This window comes from Panthera uncia, chromosome D1 (assembly GCF_023721935.1).
Source record: "Panthera uncia isolate 11264 chromosome D1, Puncia_PCG_1.0, whole genome shotgun sequence".
Taxonomy (NCBI): Eukaryota; Metazoa; Chordata; class Mammalia; order Carnivora; family Felidae; genus Panthera; species Panthera uncia.
In genome coordinates, this window is record NC_064808.1 from 24,544,745 (window position 1) to 24,563,920 (window position 19,176).

The following is a 19,176-nucleotide window of genomic DNA, read 5'->3' on the forward strand; positions in this document are numbered from 1 at the left end:
ATGTGAGTGGGACAGAGCTACGCTAGAAAGCCCCCAAGACAGTTGAACATACCAGCCAAGACCCAGCATTGGTACTAGACAGATCCAAGTTCAAATCCCGGTTCTGCCACCAACCAGCAGCAGCTAACATTTACTGATGTCTCTGCTTAGGGCTTTCCACCCATAACCTGATTCAAGTCTCACAAAATCACATGACGTAAGTGCCAGTTTTATTCCCATTTGGTTCCGGTTTCCTGAGGTTCTGAGAGAGGAGGTAACTTGCCCAAAGCCACACAGCCAATGAAGATAAAGCTGAGTAGTGGGGTAGTGGGTAGAGGGTAGTACCCTCAAACCGAGGGTACTGGGGGCTCTGAAGTCTCCATTCTTAACTAGTACTTTAGAATTAAAACACTCGCTTGCAGACTTTGACCTCTTGGCCTTCTGGCCTTGAGGAAGTCACCTAACTTCTATCCTCAGTGTTCGGCATCTGGGAAATGGAGAGATGAATGGTGTTCTCCTAGGTTTCTCAAGAGCATTAAATGAGAGAGTGTTTGTAAATGTTTCAGCCAGTGCCTGGCCTGTGATAGTATCATCATTCATTCATTCATTCATTCAACCTATTACACACCTGGCTCCATTCCAGGTGTATAAGCTAGAAAAGGTCCCAGCTCTACTAAAGTGAGTGAGCAGATAAGCTAGATAATTCTAAATAGTGATGTGTGTTATGAAGAAAACAAAAGTAGAATAAAGGCAGTTCCTATAGAGACATGGGGTCTCTTTGAAGCAATGGCATTTGAACTTAATTTGCAAAGAACAGAGATGTGGAAGAAGACAAACCTGCCAGGCTAAGAGCAGCAAGTGCAAGGCCCAGAGTTGGGGACAGAAATGAGGCTGGTGTCGCTGGGGCAGTGTGAGGAGACAGATGAGTGGGACTGGGGACCGGGCAGAGGGTGGGCTGGGGCACTCAGTGAGGCCGGGCCATGAACATCTGTGGGAAGGTATTTGCATAGCGGGAAGCCTTTGGAGGGTCAAGAAAGCCTTTGGAGGAATCAAGAAAGCAATGTGATCTAATTTATCTCTTTAAGAGGTGGCTTTGGCTGCTGTGTGGAGAATCAAATATTGGTGAAACGGATTGCAGAGAGGGATGGCAAAGGCTGGGCGGGACGAGGACCCCCCAGTGGAAAATGGTGGACCATGCTTCTCCCTGGCAGACCAGGACAGCAGCGGTGAAAGTCCGAGCAAAGACATGACTTGTGCAACCAGCCTGGCAGTAGGTGTCACAAAAACCAAAGCCTCACACCTCACAGCTCATCGGAAGCAGAATCTGAGCTCTTTCCCTGACATTGTAGAAATGTCACCACCACCATCTTGCCATGGAGCAGTATCCACTGACATTAATATTTTTCTTCTAAGCGATGAGAATTTATACTTTGGGGGGAGGAGCTATTGAGTGTAACTGCATACCTAGAGTTTATGAGGTCAAACTGGATTTCTGTATAGAGCAGGGTTAGAGAAACTTTTTCTGTGAAGGAGCAGCTAGTAAATATTTTCATTTTTGTGGACCCTGCTGTCTGTTTCTTGTCAGAACTGCTCAACTCTGGCATTATAATTTGAAAGCAACCATAGACCATGAATAAAAAATGGGTGTGGTTCTGTTCCAATAAAACTTTATGTGCAAAAACAGGCAGTGAGCCACATTTGGCCCATGGATTGTAGTTTGACAACTCTGGTAGAAAATAGTGTTTACTTACATGACCCAGATAATTTTATTCCTATAAACCAATTCAAGACATTTTCCCCAAACTCTTTTGTGAAACTAGGGTGCATCTTGCACACCTGTGCTTATCTTAACACTAGAGAATATGATGTAATTTAATGAAGACTTAGTCCAGTGGTTTTCAAATCTTAGTGATTCCTGGGAGGTAACTCAAGGAACCAGGGCGATAGTGAGGGTGGAGGGCTTTTGACCCCCAGTTTCAAGCAGGAGAACCTCTTGGATCCATGTTTTTCTAATTGGTGTTTTTCATGAAAGTTTGTCTGGAAAAAAGGGGTTGGGGGCTAGGAAAAAAATAGAAAACCAGTAATGCAGCCCAGCTGGTGGAGAGCATGTCCCCCTTCTGGTGTCATGTGTTAAAGAGGCATTTATTACATAATTGCACGTAGAACAAAAATTGACACATAAATGTTCTAAGTGGATAGAAAGAGGTCAGGAAAGAGTTGCTTTGGGGTTATATTTGTGGAGTAGAGTATGTTCAGGGAACACAGACCAAGGGTCTTATGCAGATTTAGGCTTCAGACAAAGGCCACTGTGTCTACTTTCAAAGCCTTTTAGGGTGGGGGATCCTGGGTGGCTCAGTTGGTTAAGCATAAGTCTTCAGCTCAGGTCTTGATCTCACAGTCTGTGGGTTCAAGTCCCAAGCTGGGCTCTATGCTGATGGTGCAAAGCCTGCTTAGGATTCTCTCTCTCCCTCTCTGTCTCTCTGTCTCTCTCTCCCTCCCTCCTCCTCTCGTCCTCTCTCTACCCCTGCCCCACTCATGCTCTCTCTCTCTAAATAGTTAAAAATAAAGCCTTTCAGGGTGGAGTCAGCAGGTTGGCATATGGAAGTCTTGGGGAGGCAGAATGATAGAGTGGCTTGGACTTTATACTCAGATACAGTTAGGTTTGAATCTCTGCTCTGTCACTTAGTGGCTCGACAAGCTATTTCTTTTTTTTTTTTTTAATTTCTTTATGTTTATTTTTGAGAGAGCAAGAAGAGCACAGATGGGGAAGGGGCAGAGAGAGAGGGAGACACAGAATCTGAAACAGACTCCAGGCTCTGAGCTGTCAGCACAGAGCCCGATGCAAGGCTCGAACCCATGAACCGTGAGATCATGACCTGAGCCAAAGTCAGGTGCTTAACTGATTGAGCCACCCAGGAGCTCCTCAACAAGCTATTTCTTTAACTCTCTTGTTATACATTTTCCCAGATGGAAAACTGGAATGATATTACTTCCCTTTTCAAGCTGTTGAGTAGATTAAGTGAATTAACCTATGCAAATTTCCTAGCACATTGCCAGGTGCTTGAGAAAGTAATTTCCTTCTCCATTCTGTTCTCAGGGGTGTGGGATGAGCACAAAGGCTCTTTGAGACCTTCTACCATCTCTTTCCTGTTTATTCCAATTTCCATGCCCCAATCTTCTCTTCCCAGGATGTGGCCAGGTTCTGCGAGCCTCAAAGGGTCAGATTTTGTTGGAGAGCTACCCTCTAAATGCTCACTGTGAATGGACCATTCATGCCAAACCTGGGTTCATCATCCAGCTAAGGTAAGGGAAGGGGCTGGGATCAGAATTAGGGAGTTTGAGGTTATACGGAAACATAGTAAGAGGACTGAGTGCCCTGGATCCTAGTGACCAAAGGCTAACCATCAGAAAATTCAGAAAATGTACCTTATTCAGAAAATGTACAATGGAGTCTTTTGTTTGTTTGTTTGTTTGTTTTTAAACGTCTTGGCAATTCCATGGAATAAACCTGGTCAAAACTACAACCAATGAAATGTTTGTCATTCACTGCCCTAGAACAGGGGTTGCTTAGGTAATTTTGAACCAAGGATAACACCAACAAAACAGAATACTGATAGCAGTCTACCCATCCACAAATCTTTACCAAGTCTTCCTGTTCACCCAGTACTGGGCTGGGTTCTATGGGAGGAAAGTGAAAAAATTAAAAGGCACGGATCTAACCTTCAAGGAATTTATACTCATCAGCTCCTTTCACTGATGTCCTCAGAAAACAACAACCACATCTGTAACAAATAAACCAATTTTTTCACTTGCATGGAAGATAAGTCATCTCTTCTTATGAAGCTTTGGGGTCCTCCCAAATATGCAATTTATGCCATAGTACAAAGTGTAGATCCAGTCTTGTTGTAACTGTAGATAAATAACACAAGAGAGAACTGTTCACTGCTGCATCCTAGTGCTGGGAACAGTACGCAGTACACATCATAGGTGCTTGATAGATACTTGTTGCATGAATGAACGTTGAAAGAACTTCTCCCTGCCTCCAGTGTATCTCCTTTTTCCTGGCAAACACCTCTCCTTTAACTCTCTAGGGAATCAGAGTGACCCACTCACCCCTAGGATTTCTAGGGATATTGTCCACTTAGCTCTTCCTTTTCTAACCAGTGGGGGGAGGTTGGCAGTAATGGAAATTTCTAATCTTCTAGAGCATGGGTTTTCAATAAGTATTTTCTGGATGGATCAGTGGAAGTTTCCACATTCCAGCTGGCTCCTCAAATGGCTTTCTATCCTCTAGGAGGGACCGCATGGTACCCTGCCCGGGAAGGATCCAGCAAAACAGGTCCCCTTCTCAGTTCTCCTCATCAAGGCTGGCCCTCAGTGGCTGGTCTCCCCATTCCTGTAGGATCTGGGGTTGGGAGTGAGTCTCATCAATTGGACGTTTCTAGAGGAAGGTTAGCGCAAGGAACATCTGAAGGCCCACACCCTTCTGCTTAAGGTGCTTCAGGTGGGGTCTCCCAGAGATGGTGAGGGGAGGTGTTAAATGCTGCATATTATTTCAGCACCTCAGGGACCAGGCCAGATGGTCCCTTAAAGGGTCCCCTTAAAGGAGGAGCTTCTCCAAGATCCAGGATATAAAGGAAATCTGTCCCCAAGCAAAAACCCAAAATGGTGGAGGGATTGGAGAAGCACATCACCTGCCTGGGAATGCCCCTAGGGAGGCCTGCAAATAGGTAGATTTCTTTCCTTCTAGTCAAATCTGGACCTGCTGCCCAGTGATAACAATAATCATAGGATACACTGATGCATATGTACAGTGTTCAGACCAAAAGCCAAGCGGTCATCCCTGATGCCCCTCTTTCTATCACCTACCACAGCCAGACCACCACGAAATCTATTTTATTACCTGTAAAATAATCTCAAATCCATCCACATCTGACTCTAGTGCCGCTATTCCACTTTATACCACCACAATCTCACCTCAGTTCTCTCCTGGCTTCCTAACTGGCTCATGTTTCCACTCTTGCCAGCTCTGCTGCTTTCTCTCCTCAGTGACAAGAGTGACCCTTTAAAATCCTAAGTCCAGGGGCGCCTGGGTGGCTTGGTCGGTTAAGCGTCCGACTTCAGCTCAGGTCATGATCTCACGGTCCGTGGGTTCGAGCCCCGCGTCGGGCTCTGTGCTGACAGCTCAGAGCCTGGAGCCTGTTTCAGATTCTGTGTCTCCCTCTCTCTGACCCTCCCCTGTTCATGCTCTGTCTCTCTCTGTCTCAAAAATAAATAAACGTTAAAAAAAATTTTTTTTTAATCCTAAGTCCAGTTCTGTTGTCGAAACCTTCCAGTTTTTTCCTATGAGGCTTGGAATCAAATCTGGATTCAGGATGCTGTATCTGGATCCTGCTCTCCTCCTTAGTTCATACCAGTCTCCTCTTTACACTCCATCATGCAGCATCCCTGACCTTCTTTCAGTTCCTCAAATGCGCCAAACTCATTACTGCTTCAGGGCCTTTGCACTTACAGAGCCCCCTGCCTGGGCCTCTCTTCCCCATGACCTTCACATGACTGGCCCTGTTTCATCATATAAGTGTCTGCCCAGATATCAAGTTCAGAGGGGTCTTCCTTGACCACATTGCATAAAAAGCTTACCCTCCCCAGTCACTTTTCATGCTCTTACCCGGTTTATTTTATTCACAGTGCTTCATACTCTATGAGATTACCTTGTATTCTGGCGTCCTTGCTTATTATTTGTTCACCAAATCAGAACTACTCTCCATTAGAGCAGGCACTAGTTGGGTATATTTAGTTGGGTCACTGCTGTGCTTTCAGCACCTAGAACAGCGCCAGCCACAGAGCAGGCCTGCCACAGATAGATGTTAAGTACATGAATGAACGAGGGTATGAACATAAATACAACTTGGAGTGTCTCATATTTTGGTTTCAGAAAAAGCTGTGATCTCTTTTGGGTGGTGGCCTTGTCCCTCCTCCTTCCCTTTTCAGACAGAGTTACCAAAGTCCAGAGAAAGAACTGATCTGTCAAGGCCCACCGTGAGCTAGCAATGGCATCTGGATGAGAAGTCAGGTCCTTAGATATTAGACCACGTTTCACAAAGCATGATTAATGGGCCTTACAGTCCTTTACAAAAAGTTTTGTGATAAAAACTTTGTAAAATAAACACTGGCCATACATAGTTAGAGGGCTTCTTTTTCGTAAGATCCTTAGGTGCATTTAAAATATACTGATCCACTATGTTCTAGTGTTCTCTAATCCTGACCCTTGAACTTTTCACCCAAAGTGGTAGAAATAGACCCTTGTCCCAGCTTTTCAGGTGGCAGTTGTGCACTCTTCTGTCTTTTCCTGCTTCTTCTCCAAAACTCGAAGGAGAAGATACAGATGTATATTCTGTGAACTCAGTACCCAGGCATTCCCTTGGGAATATTTTGAAAAATGGCTTTTCCTCTCTTCCTCTGGGATGTGGCTGCCTCCTGTCTTGTCTGTTGGCAGTGGAAGCTTGCATTCATCTTCTGCTTTTTTGATCTGATGTATTCCAGTATTTCCAAACCTGAGACCCTTTTAGGCAAACACACGTTTATCAGATCTCCCCCGTTTCTGAAATTCTGATATAGTGCTACTTTTTCTACTCTTTGGGTTAAGAATTATTGCTACCCAGAGGATAATTACCTTCATATCCTTCCATTAAAATAGAAGAATGTGCAGAGATTTTGTTCTTTTATTGAGTTTTGCAAGGCAATGTATACTTTTTCCATTCTTCAGTTGTAAAATTATACTATAGTATCTATTCAACCATATCTTCATCAATATTTGCTTGGCATCTCTATATGCCAGGCACTGTGTTAGGCACAATGAAAACATTGATGGAATAAGACAGATGTTCTCTCCTACACTCAAGAAATTTGCAGTCTAGTGGAGAAGATAGGGATTCATGCATGTGAACGCGCGCACACACACACACACACACACACACAATCAAGAAGATAAATTTGAGGAGTTAAAATTAGTATCCTCACTATGAAGAGAACAGAGGATCTCCTTTAGAAAGAGTTGTCAGGGAAGCGTCTTTGAGGAGAGAATATTTAAGGTGAGGCCTGAGGATAGGAAGGAACCAGCCAGGCAGAATGGGTGGAAAAGTACCCCTGTAAGAGAGGCCAGCTATGTGCAGAGATTCTCTGAATGGAATAGGTACTCCCTCTGTCTGGGCATGCACATACACATGGGGACAGCAGACGTATACATGCCCCTCTGTTAAAAGAAATTCATCTCACCTCACATTGTCCAGGACCCTTTTTCTATCAGATCAGACCAGTGGTACCACTCTTCTGAGACCTGTTCATCATCTGGTCTGGAACTTGCTCAGGCGTCTCAGGAGTCTCAGGATGGTCAGGGCCCACCTGTTTTGTGCTGTCACTCTCTCCACCCACAGGTTCATCATGTTGAGTCTGGAGTTCGACTACATGTGCCAGTATGACTATGTTGAGGTCCGTGACGGGGACAGCAGCAATGGCCGGATCATCAAACGCTTCTGTGGCAATGAGCGGCCAGCTCCTATCCGGAGCACAGACTCTTCGCTCCACATCCTCTTCCATTCAGATGGCTCCAAGAATTTTGATGGCTTCCATGCTGTATTTGAGGAGATCACAGGTAAAGGCCGTGGAGACAAGTGTAACATCTTATGGCTATGCTCTAGATGAACATCTTTCTGTGCACGTCTCCTTCTCCCTGCTCAGCCTTAATAAAACCCAGTGGGCTGAGTTCTCAGAAGCAACCTACACATCGAGAAGGAAGAAAGAAATGGCGAGGTATATTTCACAGATGTTCGCCAGAAGCATAGCTAGGAATTATGGACGCCCTCGTATGCTGGAGCAGGGAGAGGGTAGGTTATTTGTCCAAGGTCACAAAGCGGTTGGCTCTATGGATCACACTGCGGGGGGAATCTCATGGTTAAGAGCATTAGCTTTGGAGCTCTGGCAGATTAAGCCATGTGACCTGGGGTAAATTCTACTTCTCTGAGCCTCAGTTTCCTAATCAGCACATAAGGGAATATGCCTAGATCCTGCTCCATTACGGAGGCTCTGGGAGATGGAGTGGACGAAGAATTTAGCCCAGTGTCTGGTATGTAGGATACACTCAATAGCTGCCCAACCCTAGGCCTGCCCTGAGCCTCCCTCTGTCATCTGCAAGATAGGCATCAAAAGTGTTTAACTCAGTGGTGAGGGCCACTTACTTTGTGAGCAACTCTGAGCTTGACTTTAACTCCTGCCCTATTCATATCAGGAAGTAGGATTTGACCAAAATGCGCAAAATGCTCCATCCTAAGGAAACCCCCTCAGCTCTCACGGTTCTGAGATTGAATTGCATCAGGTTTTACAAACTAAGCCCAGGCTTAAAGTTCTGGGGTTTTTTAAGTACCCATTTAGGCATTGTTGTGGCATTTTGATCGCTGTGGCTTCCTACGGAAGGTATGATACGAAAGACTCAGGAAGAGTGATGGTAGCAGTGGGATCATCCTTCTGCAGCCTTGTCCTTTTGGTGAGACTGGGACACCACCCCCCCCCCGCCCACCTGCCCATCCCTTGGAATGTCTCCACGTGAGCTCTCAGCAGCTGCGGCTCCCCTGTGTGCCCGCTACCTTCACAGAGGATGTCTCCTGTAGAGCTGTGCGGGCCTGGGGGTTCTGGAAGTGTGCTTCTGTGGTGTGGTGTGGTCAGCCTCCGGCTGATCTGCCCCCTTGGTAATACGTGGCTGGCCGAGGCTGGGCAGGGGGTGGAGGGGTCACACTTGAGATACTAGTGTGGGTACTCGTGACAGACAGCAGGGCTGGCTGTCAGGGAAGCCAGGTAGAATTAGTGGCAGCTTGCCAGCTTGTGACCCTGTGACTACGGGGAGGGCCAGGAGGGTCTTTTCCTCCCCCGAAGTGGACTCCTCAGCCCCCTCTGGAGAACTTTGGGAAATGCTGGTCTGCATCGTCAAGTGGAGAGTAGCACTCGTGGCTTCTCACACACCCTGTTTGCACGTGTGTACTTGAATTTTCTCCTCAGGCTAATGTCACCTCCTCCACACCTGTGCATGAAATCCCACCCTTCAGGGTTTGTCTCCCATTCATCCTCCTCTGCTGAACCTTCTCTCTTGGTCCAACGGGTTGTGACTTTGCCCTATTTTGAACGTCTTACAACACTCTCTCCCCTTTCCCAACGTGAAGTGAATTATGCTTCAGGTGATAGTGGTTGTATATTTTTTGTCAAAAAGCCCTGATTTGGTAAACACGTGTCCTGTTCATCTTTCTGTCTCTCCAGTTGCCTCACACAGAGCAAGCACTCAGTTTGGGCTTGTGGAAGCGGACCCAGCGATCTATTTCCATGTCAGGGTAAATGAATGGAGGGTTAGTGGTTAGGACACAGACCTCCGTTTCCCAAAGTATTCTCTACAGAAGAATAGTTCTCTGTAAAATGTAGGTTCTGAGGCCAGATAAGCTTGGGAAAGGCCAGACATGATGTGCCTTCTTAGATATCTGCAGTGCACATTAGGACATGGAACATTCTGAGAAGTTCTGCAGTAAAGAAATCTGGTTCGTTGCCATTTAATACCAGTAGCACTTGCCCACCATATTTGAGCTTAGAACCCTTTCTTAGTTGAACGTATCAACATCTCAAGAGACTAATGTTCACAGAATATATGTTAGGAAGTTCTCAACTACGCTTTTGACAGTGTCATGGAGATCTTCCAGTTCCTTCCCCTAGTACCCAGGACACTGAGCTTTCTTAAAAAAAAAAAAAAAAAAAAAAAAAAAAAAAAAGGATCTAAAGCTGCCTGAGGATGCCTGTCTCCCCTGGAGTCTTTATGGGAGGGGTAAAGGCATGCTTCCACTTTAATCCTGTGGTGTGCCTGTTTATGTTGGCTTTAGGCTTTTCAGACCATAGAAGCATACTTCTGGGGCCTTTGAAAATATCAAATAACATCAGATAAGCACCGATTTTAGGCACTCTCAAGTGACGGTAATGTGGATCCAGTAAAAGAAGTAAAAATATTGGAAGAAGACTGCAAAAGGCAAGTGAAAGACCCTGGTCGAGGCTCCAGGCTTGAGGAAATTGACTCACCGCAGTGACGCTGAGGGAAATTGCCTTTTCTCTTACAGCATGTTCCTCTTCTCCCTGTTTCCATGATGGCACTTGCCTTCTTGACAAAACCGGATCTTACAAATGTGCCTGCCTGGCAGGCTACACCGGGCAGCACTGTGAAAATCGTGAGTATGCTTCTGGAGTGAGGGTTGAGGAGTCACATGGGGCTGGCATGAAGAAGGCTCTGGGAGCTTATGAAGTATGTTGTTTCTTGGTGTTTAGGACGGTGTGTCCAGGGTGGCACATAATGTGGACATTCCCGTCGAGTGGTTCTCGGGGCTCGGCTGCCTCTGAGTCAGGATATTTGGAACCACTTAGGTCTTCCCGTTGACATTTCCACATCTCCCCCACTGCATATAGTTCTCAAAAAGATATGCCTTCAAGGGCTTGAATAATATTCAGAGCTCAAAAACACGGAAGAAGTGCCAACAGGAGAAAGCCACCATCATAAAATCTCCTGTGGCTCTCAGTCTGAACTCCCTGTCCTTTGCAAGATCTGAATTTTGGAGTTGTGCCCCAGGGAAGCATTTATAGATTCCAGTATGTTGTTGCATGGTCTGAAGCCATCAGCAGAGAGTAACTCAACATCATGACCAGCAATCATTTATCAAGGGTCACTGGTCACCAAGCCTTGTGTATGACATGTGTCGCAACCAAAGTTTGAGACCTGAAACAGGTGTCATGGACTGCAACTATCAGCATAGAATGAGATGCGCACAAGAATAAGAAGAATCAAAATTTGGGGAGGGGGGCAGGGGGAGGAAGCAAAGGAGGGCAGATAATGGCATAGGCAGGGGTTCCCCCCAGCAGATCCTGAGTGGTGAGTATGAGTCAGGAGATGAATTAGGACGTGCTCCCAGAGAAGCTGGCAAGGGAGTGGGGAAGCTGGACTGAGAAGGGAGGGAAGCCAAGCAAAGGTGTGATTTTAGGCAAAATCCAGCCTCAGTGGAATCTGGAATGTAATTTATACCTCTGCGTGTATCCTGGCTTTATAGCAAGGAGCTGGGCTTCCATATCCCCCTTGCAATCAGCCATTGACCAAGGGCTGCCCTGGATGAGTGGGAGAACACGACTGACGTTCTGTGTATGTGGGATGAGTGGTTCCAGTAGCCCTTGAATAGTCAAGGAGATCTCAGGTGCAGGCCAATGGAAGCAAAAGCATATAGACTGGGGGATGGGGGCAGTGTGGGACCCACAGAAGCAGTGAAAAGGCATCTGAGGACAGTGTCTGCTATAACCACTTGCAACTAGCATGCACGGGTCCTTTGGGGTCGTCCTATAAGGTGCCTGGTCTGATGGCATTCTATAAAGTTCAGACATTTTCTAGTCAATTTCATCAGTCGTCCTTATCAACAAGGCAGACGGAAGCCGTGGTGTCAATAGTGTACCCTTGAGTGTGTCATTGCGTGGTGCTGATGACCTTGATTTGGTCCTTGATTTGGCTTGGCACGGTTGACCTGAGCATGGTTATGCTGGGGGCTTAGAAAAATATGTTCTGCTTCATGGCTCCTGCCTCGTTGGAACCTGCTGTGTTGTGTGCAGGGCAGGGAAGAGAAACGCTGCTTTCTCTTTGTTTTGAAATTGCGTGTAGAGAGTGAATCTGGAATCTCGACAATGGCAGATCCTGAGCTTTAAAGGGTTCAATTCAGAGCGAGAAACAAGAAAAAGGGGGAAGGCTTAATTTCTTGATGAACTAATTACACAATGCTAGAGCTTTGAAAAACAAGGTAAAATTGGAGAGAAGTGAAGTATTATCGAAGAAGCCAAAATGCATTAAGAAGCTGGGTCAAATCAGGGCACAGTGAGGATTTGGGGGCGGGGGGAGGGAAGGGTAGAAATTGATCAAAAGTTGTGACTAAAATATTTATGAGTTGCTTATGAGTCAAACATTGACTTTTCAGCATTTCCATTTTGTCCAGAACACAAAGCAAAACAAAACAAATACATATAATGAGAAAGAATGGAAACTATGTCGTTACAAACTGATTCATATCTTGAGTCACAAACTGGCTCAAATCACATCTGACCTCAAAACACCAGCATAGATGCACAAGAGAATTCTTCCTAGCTACTTTTTAAAATGTCCTTAAAAAACCATAGTTCCCTTAGTACCTTGTAGTTGTAACTGGGTGAAGGTATTGGTGGTGGGTATCTGATACATCATTTGCTGGCATTCATGTGGGGGACCAAATGTTTTATTATTTTTTTAAATAAGATTTAGGTTTGTTTTTCCTTCTAGGAAATTCAGCAGGAGTCCCCACTAACTCAATGAGGGGAACGTCACAAAAATTAGCTGTGACAGTTTACCTTGTAATTTCTGAACAAACCATAGCAGATTTCTAGAATAGCCTATTAGTTAGAAAAACCAAGGAGGAAAAAAAAAAGATTTACGTTATTGTTTTCCTCCTGAGTATACCACTGAACTGGAATAATCTCCCTGGAGGAAATTCCTTCAAAATGAACAAGAAACTCAAGCATTCTGGGATTCTTTGTACATTCTGAAATGCCTAAATTGGAGTAGACATTTGTTTTACAAAATAGCTTTAAAAGCACTGAGTCAAATATTGATGAGAATTCCATCTTTTATTTATGTAGTACCAAATCTGATGAGGGGCAACCACATCATAGATGCTGCTTTAATGGTCTGCCCTCCTGAAGGCTTTGTGAAAAGGTGGATGCCCCTTTTAACGGATGAAGGATTTGAAGCAGAGAGCGCGAGTCACTGAAATTCAAAACGAGACGCTAGAATGCCACATTTCCCATGTTGGTCACGGTCTCCCAGACGTGGTTCTCGCCATGTGGCTCAGTGGAACTGTGGGTGAACAATTGATAAGCTCTGGTCATGGCCTCATGGTCCATTATGTATTCCTCTCAAAGGACTTACCTTCCCAGGTAAGCTCTGCCTGTCACTCTTTTCTAAAGAGCATCCTGACTCCCTGTCTCTCGATAGAAGCTATTCTCATTCTTTTCTTTGTGTATATTTAAGAATGTGAGTGGGACTGGAATAAAAATAGATATTATACTGACTTACAGAAGAAATATGTGCCTATAAAAATAATCAAATAGTCCAGAGGTGTTTAAAATAAAAAGAGAGGGGCGCCTGGGTGGCGCAGTCGGTTAAGCGTCCGGCTTCAGCCAGGTCACGATCTCGCGGTCCGTGAGTTCGAGCCCCGCGTCAGGCTCTGGGCTGATGGCTCGGAGCCTGGAGCCTGTTTCCGGTTCTGTGTCTCCCTCTCTCTCTGCCCCTCCCCCGTTCATGCTCTGTCTCTCTCTGTCCCAAAAATAAATAAAAAACGTTGAAAAAAAAAATTAAAAAAAAAATAAAATAAAAAGAGAACATGACTTTCCCTAACCGACCCTAGTAGACTGTTACTATGGTCCTTCTGGACTTTTTGCTATAATGTACAAACCTAAGTTGTTGAGAAACCAGTATTTTAAACCAGTGATTCTCGGTTGGGGATGATTTTGCCCCCAACTTCCACCCTCAGGGGCGTTTGGCAACCTCTAGAAACATTGTTGGTTGTCATCATGGGCGGGGGTGGGACGCGGGGGGATGTCACGGGCTTCTAGTGGGTGGAGGCCAGGGACGCCACTAAATATCCTACAACGCATGGACCCAGACCACAGAGTTATCTGGCCCAAATGTCAGTCATGCCAAGGTTAAGAAGGACTGTTTCAAACAAAAGTTTGTTTTCAGTGTGCTGTTTTCAGTGCCTGTATCATGGATATTTTTTCCAGGCCACTCCATGTTGGTCTACCTCATTAAAAAAAAGGGGGGGCGGTGATTTTCTGTGTATTCCATCATAGGGATATATATACAATTGTATTCATCTAATCCCTTAAGATGGACTTGATGCCGTACTTAATATATTGTTATAAAGAGAGCTTCGGTGAATATCCTAACATCTACCTCTTGGTTCATATGGAGAGGAATTTTTGTAAGATAAATTCCTAGATGTCGAGCTGTTAGTTCAAAGGGCACACATATTTAAACTTGGGAGAGCTGTTGCTGAAACTGTCACTAAGAGGTTTCACCAGTTTACGAGATGAGCTGTTATAAACACCAGTCCTCCGATTAAGAATTAGAACTCGCATTTGAGAGACAAGGGTCTGCTCTTGTCAAGTTGAAAATGGATTTCTTCTCCAAGGGAGACAAGTGGGTCTGAGGGAAGATCTCATGGCCGGACTTCCTGGGGCTGTGAAGACAGAGGAGGAAGCAAGCACCCGCGCAGGCGGGCGCCTTCAGTTGTGGAGAGGCTGTGAGAGCCCCCAGTGCAGTTGGACCATAGGTGCTGCCCCCCTGCCCCCCCCTGCCCCCAGGTGTCTCCTCAGACTGTTTCCCAAGGAGGAGCGACTTTCCCCTGCTCTCGGGTGACCTCCTCTGAGAGCAAAAAACGGGAGTGGCCCTCTCCTCAGCATTGGGGCCAAGCTAGCCTCCGGCCAGCACCCTCAGTGACCCCAACCTCCCTGGGCCACCGCGTAAGAAACTGCTCCCCCCACCTCTTTTCCCTCTGAAGTTTCCTGTTTTTTTGTATGGGACACAAGGACAAACTAAGTTCTTGAGTAAATGGTGGGAATCTTGTTCTGTAAAAGTGAAGAGCGAGGGCTTCATTGCCCCGTTCCAGTTTCCATGTTGCCTTTGTTCCTCTGGCCCAGTTGCCGATGCCCGGGCTCTCCCCTGCATCCTAATGAAGGACGATGAAATGGGCTAAATCTTGGGGCACAATGCTCACACTGCGGGCTCTGACGCGCTTTGAACAAAACAAACCGGCTTCCACCAATTAAAGAAAATGGGGGAATCTGGATTCGTTTGGGGTTTGGAGCATCAGAAGGTTTCCCGCTAGCCTGTCCCAAGGACTGGGAAGAAAGAGCCCCAGATGAGAGGCACACTTTATACTTTAGCTTCAAAGGGGCAACCGCATTTCTCATCAGAATAAGTGATTGGGAACTTGGGGGTTTTCATGGAAACGGTAATGCTGATGCAGTGAGAATGTGCCGAGGCCAACAGTGGGTCATGATCACCTCTCCGATCAGAGATGTAAGATGCGGGGCTTTGATGGGATTCGTGCAGATTGTCCCAAGATCACTCAGGGGCGGCACTGTTAAAATGGAATAGTTGCCTGGATTTTTCACAGTTCCAAGGGCCTGTCTCGTCCTTAATTTATGGAAGACGGGTGCACCTCTGTCTGTAGTCTGGAGATGGTACATCCCGGGGTGGAGAGCTTGGGCTCTGTGGCCAGAAAGACCTTGGTTTGACTCTTAGCCTGCAATTTACCAGCCAGAGGACCTTGAGCAGGTCGTTTAACTCCAGCCTCATTCTCCCTGTTTACAAAGTTCAGAAAAATAATGCCAAATATTTCTCAGAGCGTTTGTGAGGATGCAATGAAATAATCCATGTAAGGTGCTGAGTTGAATAATAGGAGCCATTATGTTTTTAAATTTTTTTTTAATTTGAGCATAGCTGACGCATGATGTTATATTAGTTTCAGGTGTATGACATAGTGATTCAGTTTCTTTATGTGTCACGCTATGCTCACCACAACTGTGGCCACCATCTGCCACCCTACGCTGCTATTACGGTATCATTGACTGTCTTCCCTATGCTGAGCCTTTTGTCCCTGTGGCTTATTTATTCCATAACCGGAAGCCTGTATCTCCCACTCCCCTTCGCCCATTTTGCCCATCCCCTACTTCCTTCCTTCTAGCAACCACGAGCTCGTTCTCTGTAGTTATAGGTCTGTTTCTACTTTCCATTTGTTTATTCGTTTGTTATGGCCATTTAAAAGTTTGGCAGAAAGCAGGGGACTCTCCAGATAAGGGGTAAGGGGAACAGCACCAGTTTCTACAAACTAGATGATTATGACACACCTTTCTCGGGGCTCCAGGGCTTAGGAAAATTCTCCCTTCGACTTTCTAAGTTTCCTCTGTGAACTGCTGTTTGTAAATCATTGCCAGATACTAAGAACTGCTACCTCTGCGTTTGCATACAGGCAAGAAGGATCTGGTTTTATCAGGGCAAGTAGACACTTCCAGTGTCGTTGTCATGGAGGCATCCTAGATCCCAGGAGAAGACACCCACACTGGGCATGAGGGATAAGGAGCCTTTGTAACCAGGGCAGCTCAGAGTGGGGGCTTTGAGAAGTGATGGATGGAGTAATGCCCCGGGAGGAACTGGATTTGGAAACTCCAGGGCAAGTTGCCCAAGCATCAGTGTTATCTGGTCAACCTCCCTTTTTCTTATGGGGATTTTCAGAAGTCACTCACTTCACATGTGGCGGGCCCTATGTCAGTCCCCTGGTGGTCATATAGGAGACTGCTGCCCCAGGGCATCCCTTATATGTTTCATTACAGGGACAAAGCAATAAAGAGAACGAGCAGTCTGGCTTGAGATGGTATGAGAAGCAGAAGGATAATTCCATGAAGAGTCCTGGGGAAATCCATAGTTGTTACCCACAAGCACTTGATGGCCCAGAGCCTTCAGAGATTTCAGGGGCCCCAAGAAGACCATCAGCTAGTGGACTGCTAACTCCTCATACACTTCCTTACACCTGTGCCTCCCGTCCACTTCTGTCCCTAACATGGAGATGAATCTCTGACATCCTTCTTGGTGTATTTAGAGGGATGCCATCCCGTTTAGATTAAGATCTGAAAAGCAAAAGCTATAACTGAACACAATAGAAACTGCCTTTATGTAGTTATCAAGGTATTTGTTTGTTTAATAATTCAGGAGGAAGTTTCCTTTTCGTTTGGATCATTCCTTGTTGGGCGAACCTGAGTCTACATAGACGACATGACGCTTTAGCATCAACTCTGGTGGGCTCTGCGGGCCTCCAGCCTCTTAGCCAGAGTGTTGCCATATCCCATTCGGGGTAAGATGCTTTGTGGTCAGCATACAGGGGATATATTTTGCGAGTCAGCAATCCCTCTCCTTATGGACAGCATTCTAGCAAGTAACAAGAGGACAAGTGAGGCCACATGGTCCTTTCCAGTCTGACTGTCTCTAAGAGCTTGGGATGGAGCACCCATCAGTGTGGGGAGGGCCAGACCCACCACTGGTTTACTAAGAATTTGCTTCCATTCGCCTGCCCCTGACGGGGCCCTCTTGGCTTTTGCTTCGGCAGATGAGGTCACTGACGCAGGACTTATCGCGGGAGGCAGATTTGATTTTGGGTCTGAAGGGGTGAAGAGGCAATCCATTAGAGCGGGGACGGGCTGTGTGCCACTGAGGGAAGGCACTGGAGGAGGCAAAGAGTAGAAGAGCATGAGAGCAAAGCAGAATGAGCTTCTGGTGGGAACAAATATCCCTGCCTTCCTGGACCCTGAGACTGACCCCAGCCCCCTGACAGAGGCTAGAGGGGGGCCCCACTTTTCTCTACAGGCTCCTGCCTTGTGGGATATCAGCACTTGTCCCTCACCCTGCTTCAGAAGATGAAAGCTTCCTCTCTGCAAAATGTAAGACCTTGTCACTGGCCTCCAAATACGAAAAACGACAAAGGTAGTTGCTCTTATTTGTGTCCTCGGCACAGGCCAGACTCTGTGCTTTATGTGACGTTGTCTCATTCCATTGTCTCAACATCTCCATGGGGTGGGCACTATTATCCACGCCACTTTATATATTCATGTAGCCGAACATTTTTGAGCATCTGTTACGCTCTAGGCACTCAGGAGCTTGGACAGGGCTATACCGTATGTTTTTTCCCTTCTATTTAGCAGAACTAATCTTAGCCTTTCTCAAGTGCAGAGGAGAACATCCCATGCCACACAGTTCCCGGTCACAGCTTCCTCTAGTAAGGCCTTTGGTGATGGTGATGGTGGCGATGAGAATTAGTAAGTGGGCAGAGTCTCTTAGGACTCTTCTGCAAGGTCGTTCTCTTCATCCCCAAGGCTAAACAGAACCGAATTGCCTAGCCTGGGCCATTTTCATGGTGAGCGTTTCTTATATGTTGAAAAGTTGACAATCAATACTGCTGGGAGACATTTTCCCTGGGAGTTTAGCATTAGGACCCACCTTCTACCACAAACCCAGCAGCTGACTCAGAAGCCTGAGATTTGGGGAGGCCCCTAGAAGACTATCACCAAGCAGGTCCACTAGGTAGAGGGCAGCTAAGTTTCTACCAGTGACGTAGGTTACCCAGTTACTCTACCAAATAAGTGTGTGTCAGGTTGATTTTGAACAAAAGTAAAATGACTAGGACTTTCTGAACATCTTTCAAAGCCGACCTGTCTCTTAGACACAGGCAGTGTCAGCTAAGTAAATAGGCCATCCAAACACCGGAAAAATGGTATCCGAAAGACACAGTGTACCAGGGGCCAAGGACAATACTGATTAAGATCAAATAGCTAATTGTAAGCCTCAGCCTCCAAATTGCTGCCGGATGAATAAACAGCAGTATGTGCAATCCAAGCATAATTTCACATGGATACTGTCTCATTCACACCCGCAGAGGGCTGGAAAGCATCAGGGGGACAGAATACCATTGGCTGGAAAGAGATAAAAAAGGGTTTGTAGTGGGAATTACATCGCCGGTGGGTGTCATTATGCCTGTTTGGGGAAGACTTTTGTGGAGGTAAAAGATAATTGGTTCGGTCCAAAGGCACTAAACTCAAATATAAGCTGAACAGGAAGAGAGGAGACCAGAGTCCATCCGGTGGTTATCTCTAGGTGTTGGTCTTATGTTCATTCAGGTTTCCAGGATGAGCAAAGCCCCAGTGGGAAAGTTAATGCCTTTTCCAAACAGAATGTAAATTCTGTCACAAACTGTTTCCTTGATTTTGGTGACACGTGAGAATGGGCGGGTACCAAGGGTATGCTAAGAATTGAGACCAACAGCCTCCACCACCCAGCCCCCAACATCAGCCAGGTGCTGGGGTCACGAATTGTGTTGACTTTGGATCTGTTTTCTTTGCTGAAATTCTCAGATAATCTCCCAGCTCTGAAACTCAGCTCCTATTTAAAGAGACAAAATAGTACCCCGGTTTAGTTTTTTCCTCGCGCGGCTATCTGGCTGCCATAACTAGTTCATTCATATACGATTCGACAAAAGAAATGTATGCTTTTTGATGTGCAGTTTT

General features: G+C 46.0%; 1 protein-coding gene across 2 annotated transcripts in view; it reads left to right on the forward strand.

Moving 5' to 3' along the window:
- The window catches only part of PAMR1 (peptidase domain containing associated with muscle regeneration 1), a 54,784-nt gene that overhangs the window by 17,628 nt on the left and 17,980 nt on the right, over window positions 1–19,176 (forward strand). Inside the window, exons 3-7 of one of the 2 annotated variants that reach the window (XM_049648232.1) lie at window positions 3,168–3,282; window positions 7,413–7,630; window positions 10,122–10,229; window positions 11,003–11,021; window positions 11,306–11,328. In XM_049648232.1, the coding sequence (XP_049504189.1) occupies window positions 3,168–3,282; window positions 7,413–7,630; window positions 10,122–10,229; window positions 11,003–11,021; window positions 11,306–11,328 (483 nt within the window). The remainder of the gene's footprint in view (window positions 1–3,167; window positions 3,283–7,412; window positions 7,631–10,121; window positions 10,230–11,002; window positions 11,022–11,305; window positions 11,329–19,176) is intronic. The other variant, XM_049648226.1, reaches the window with a different exon arrangement.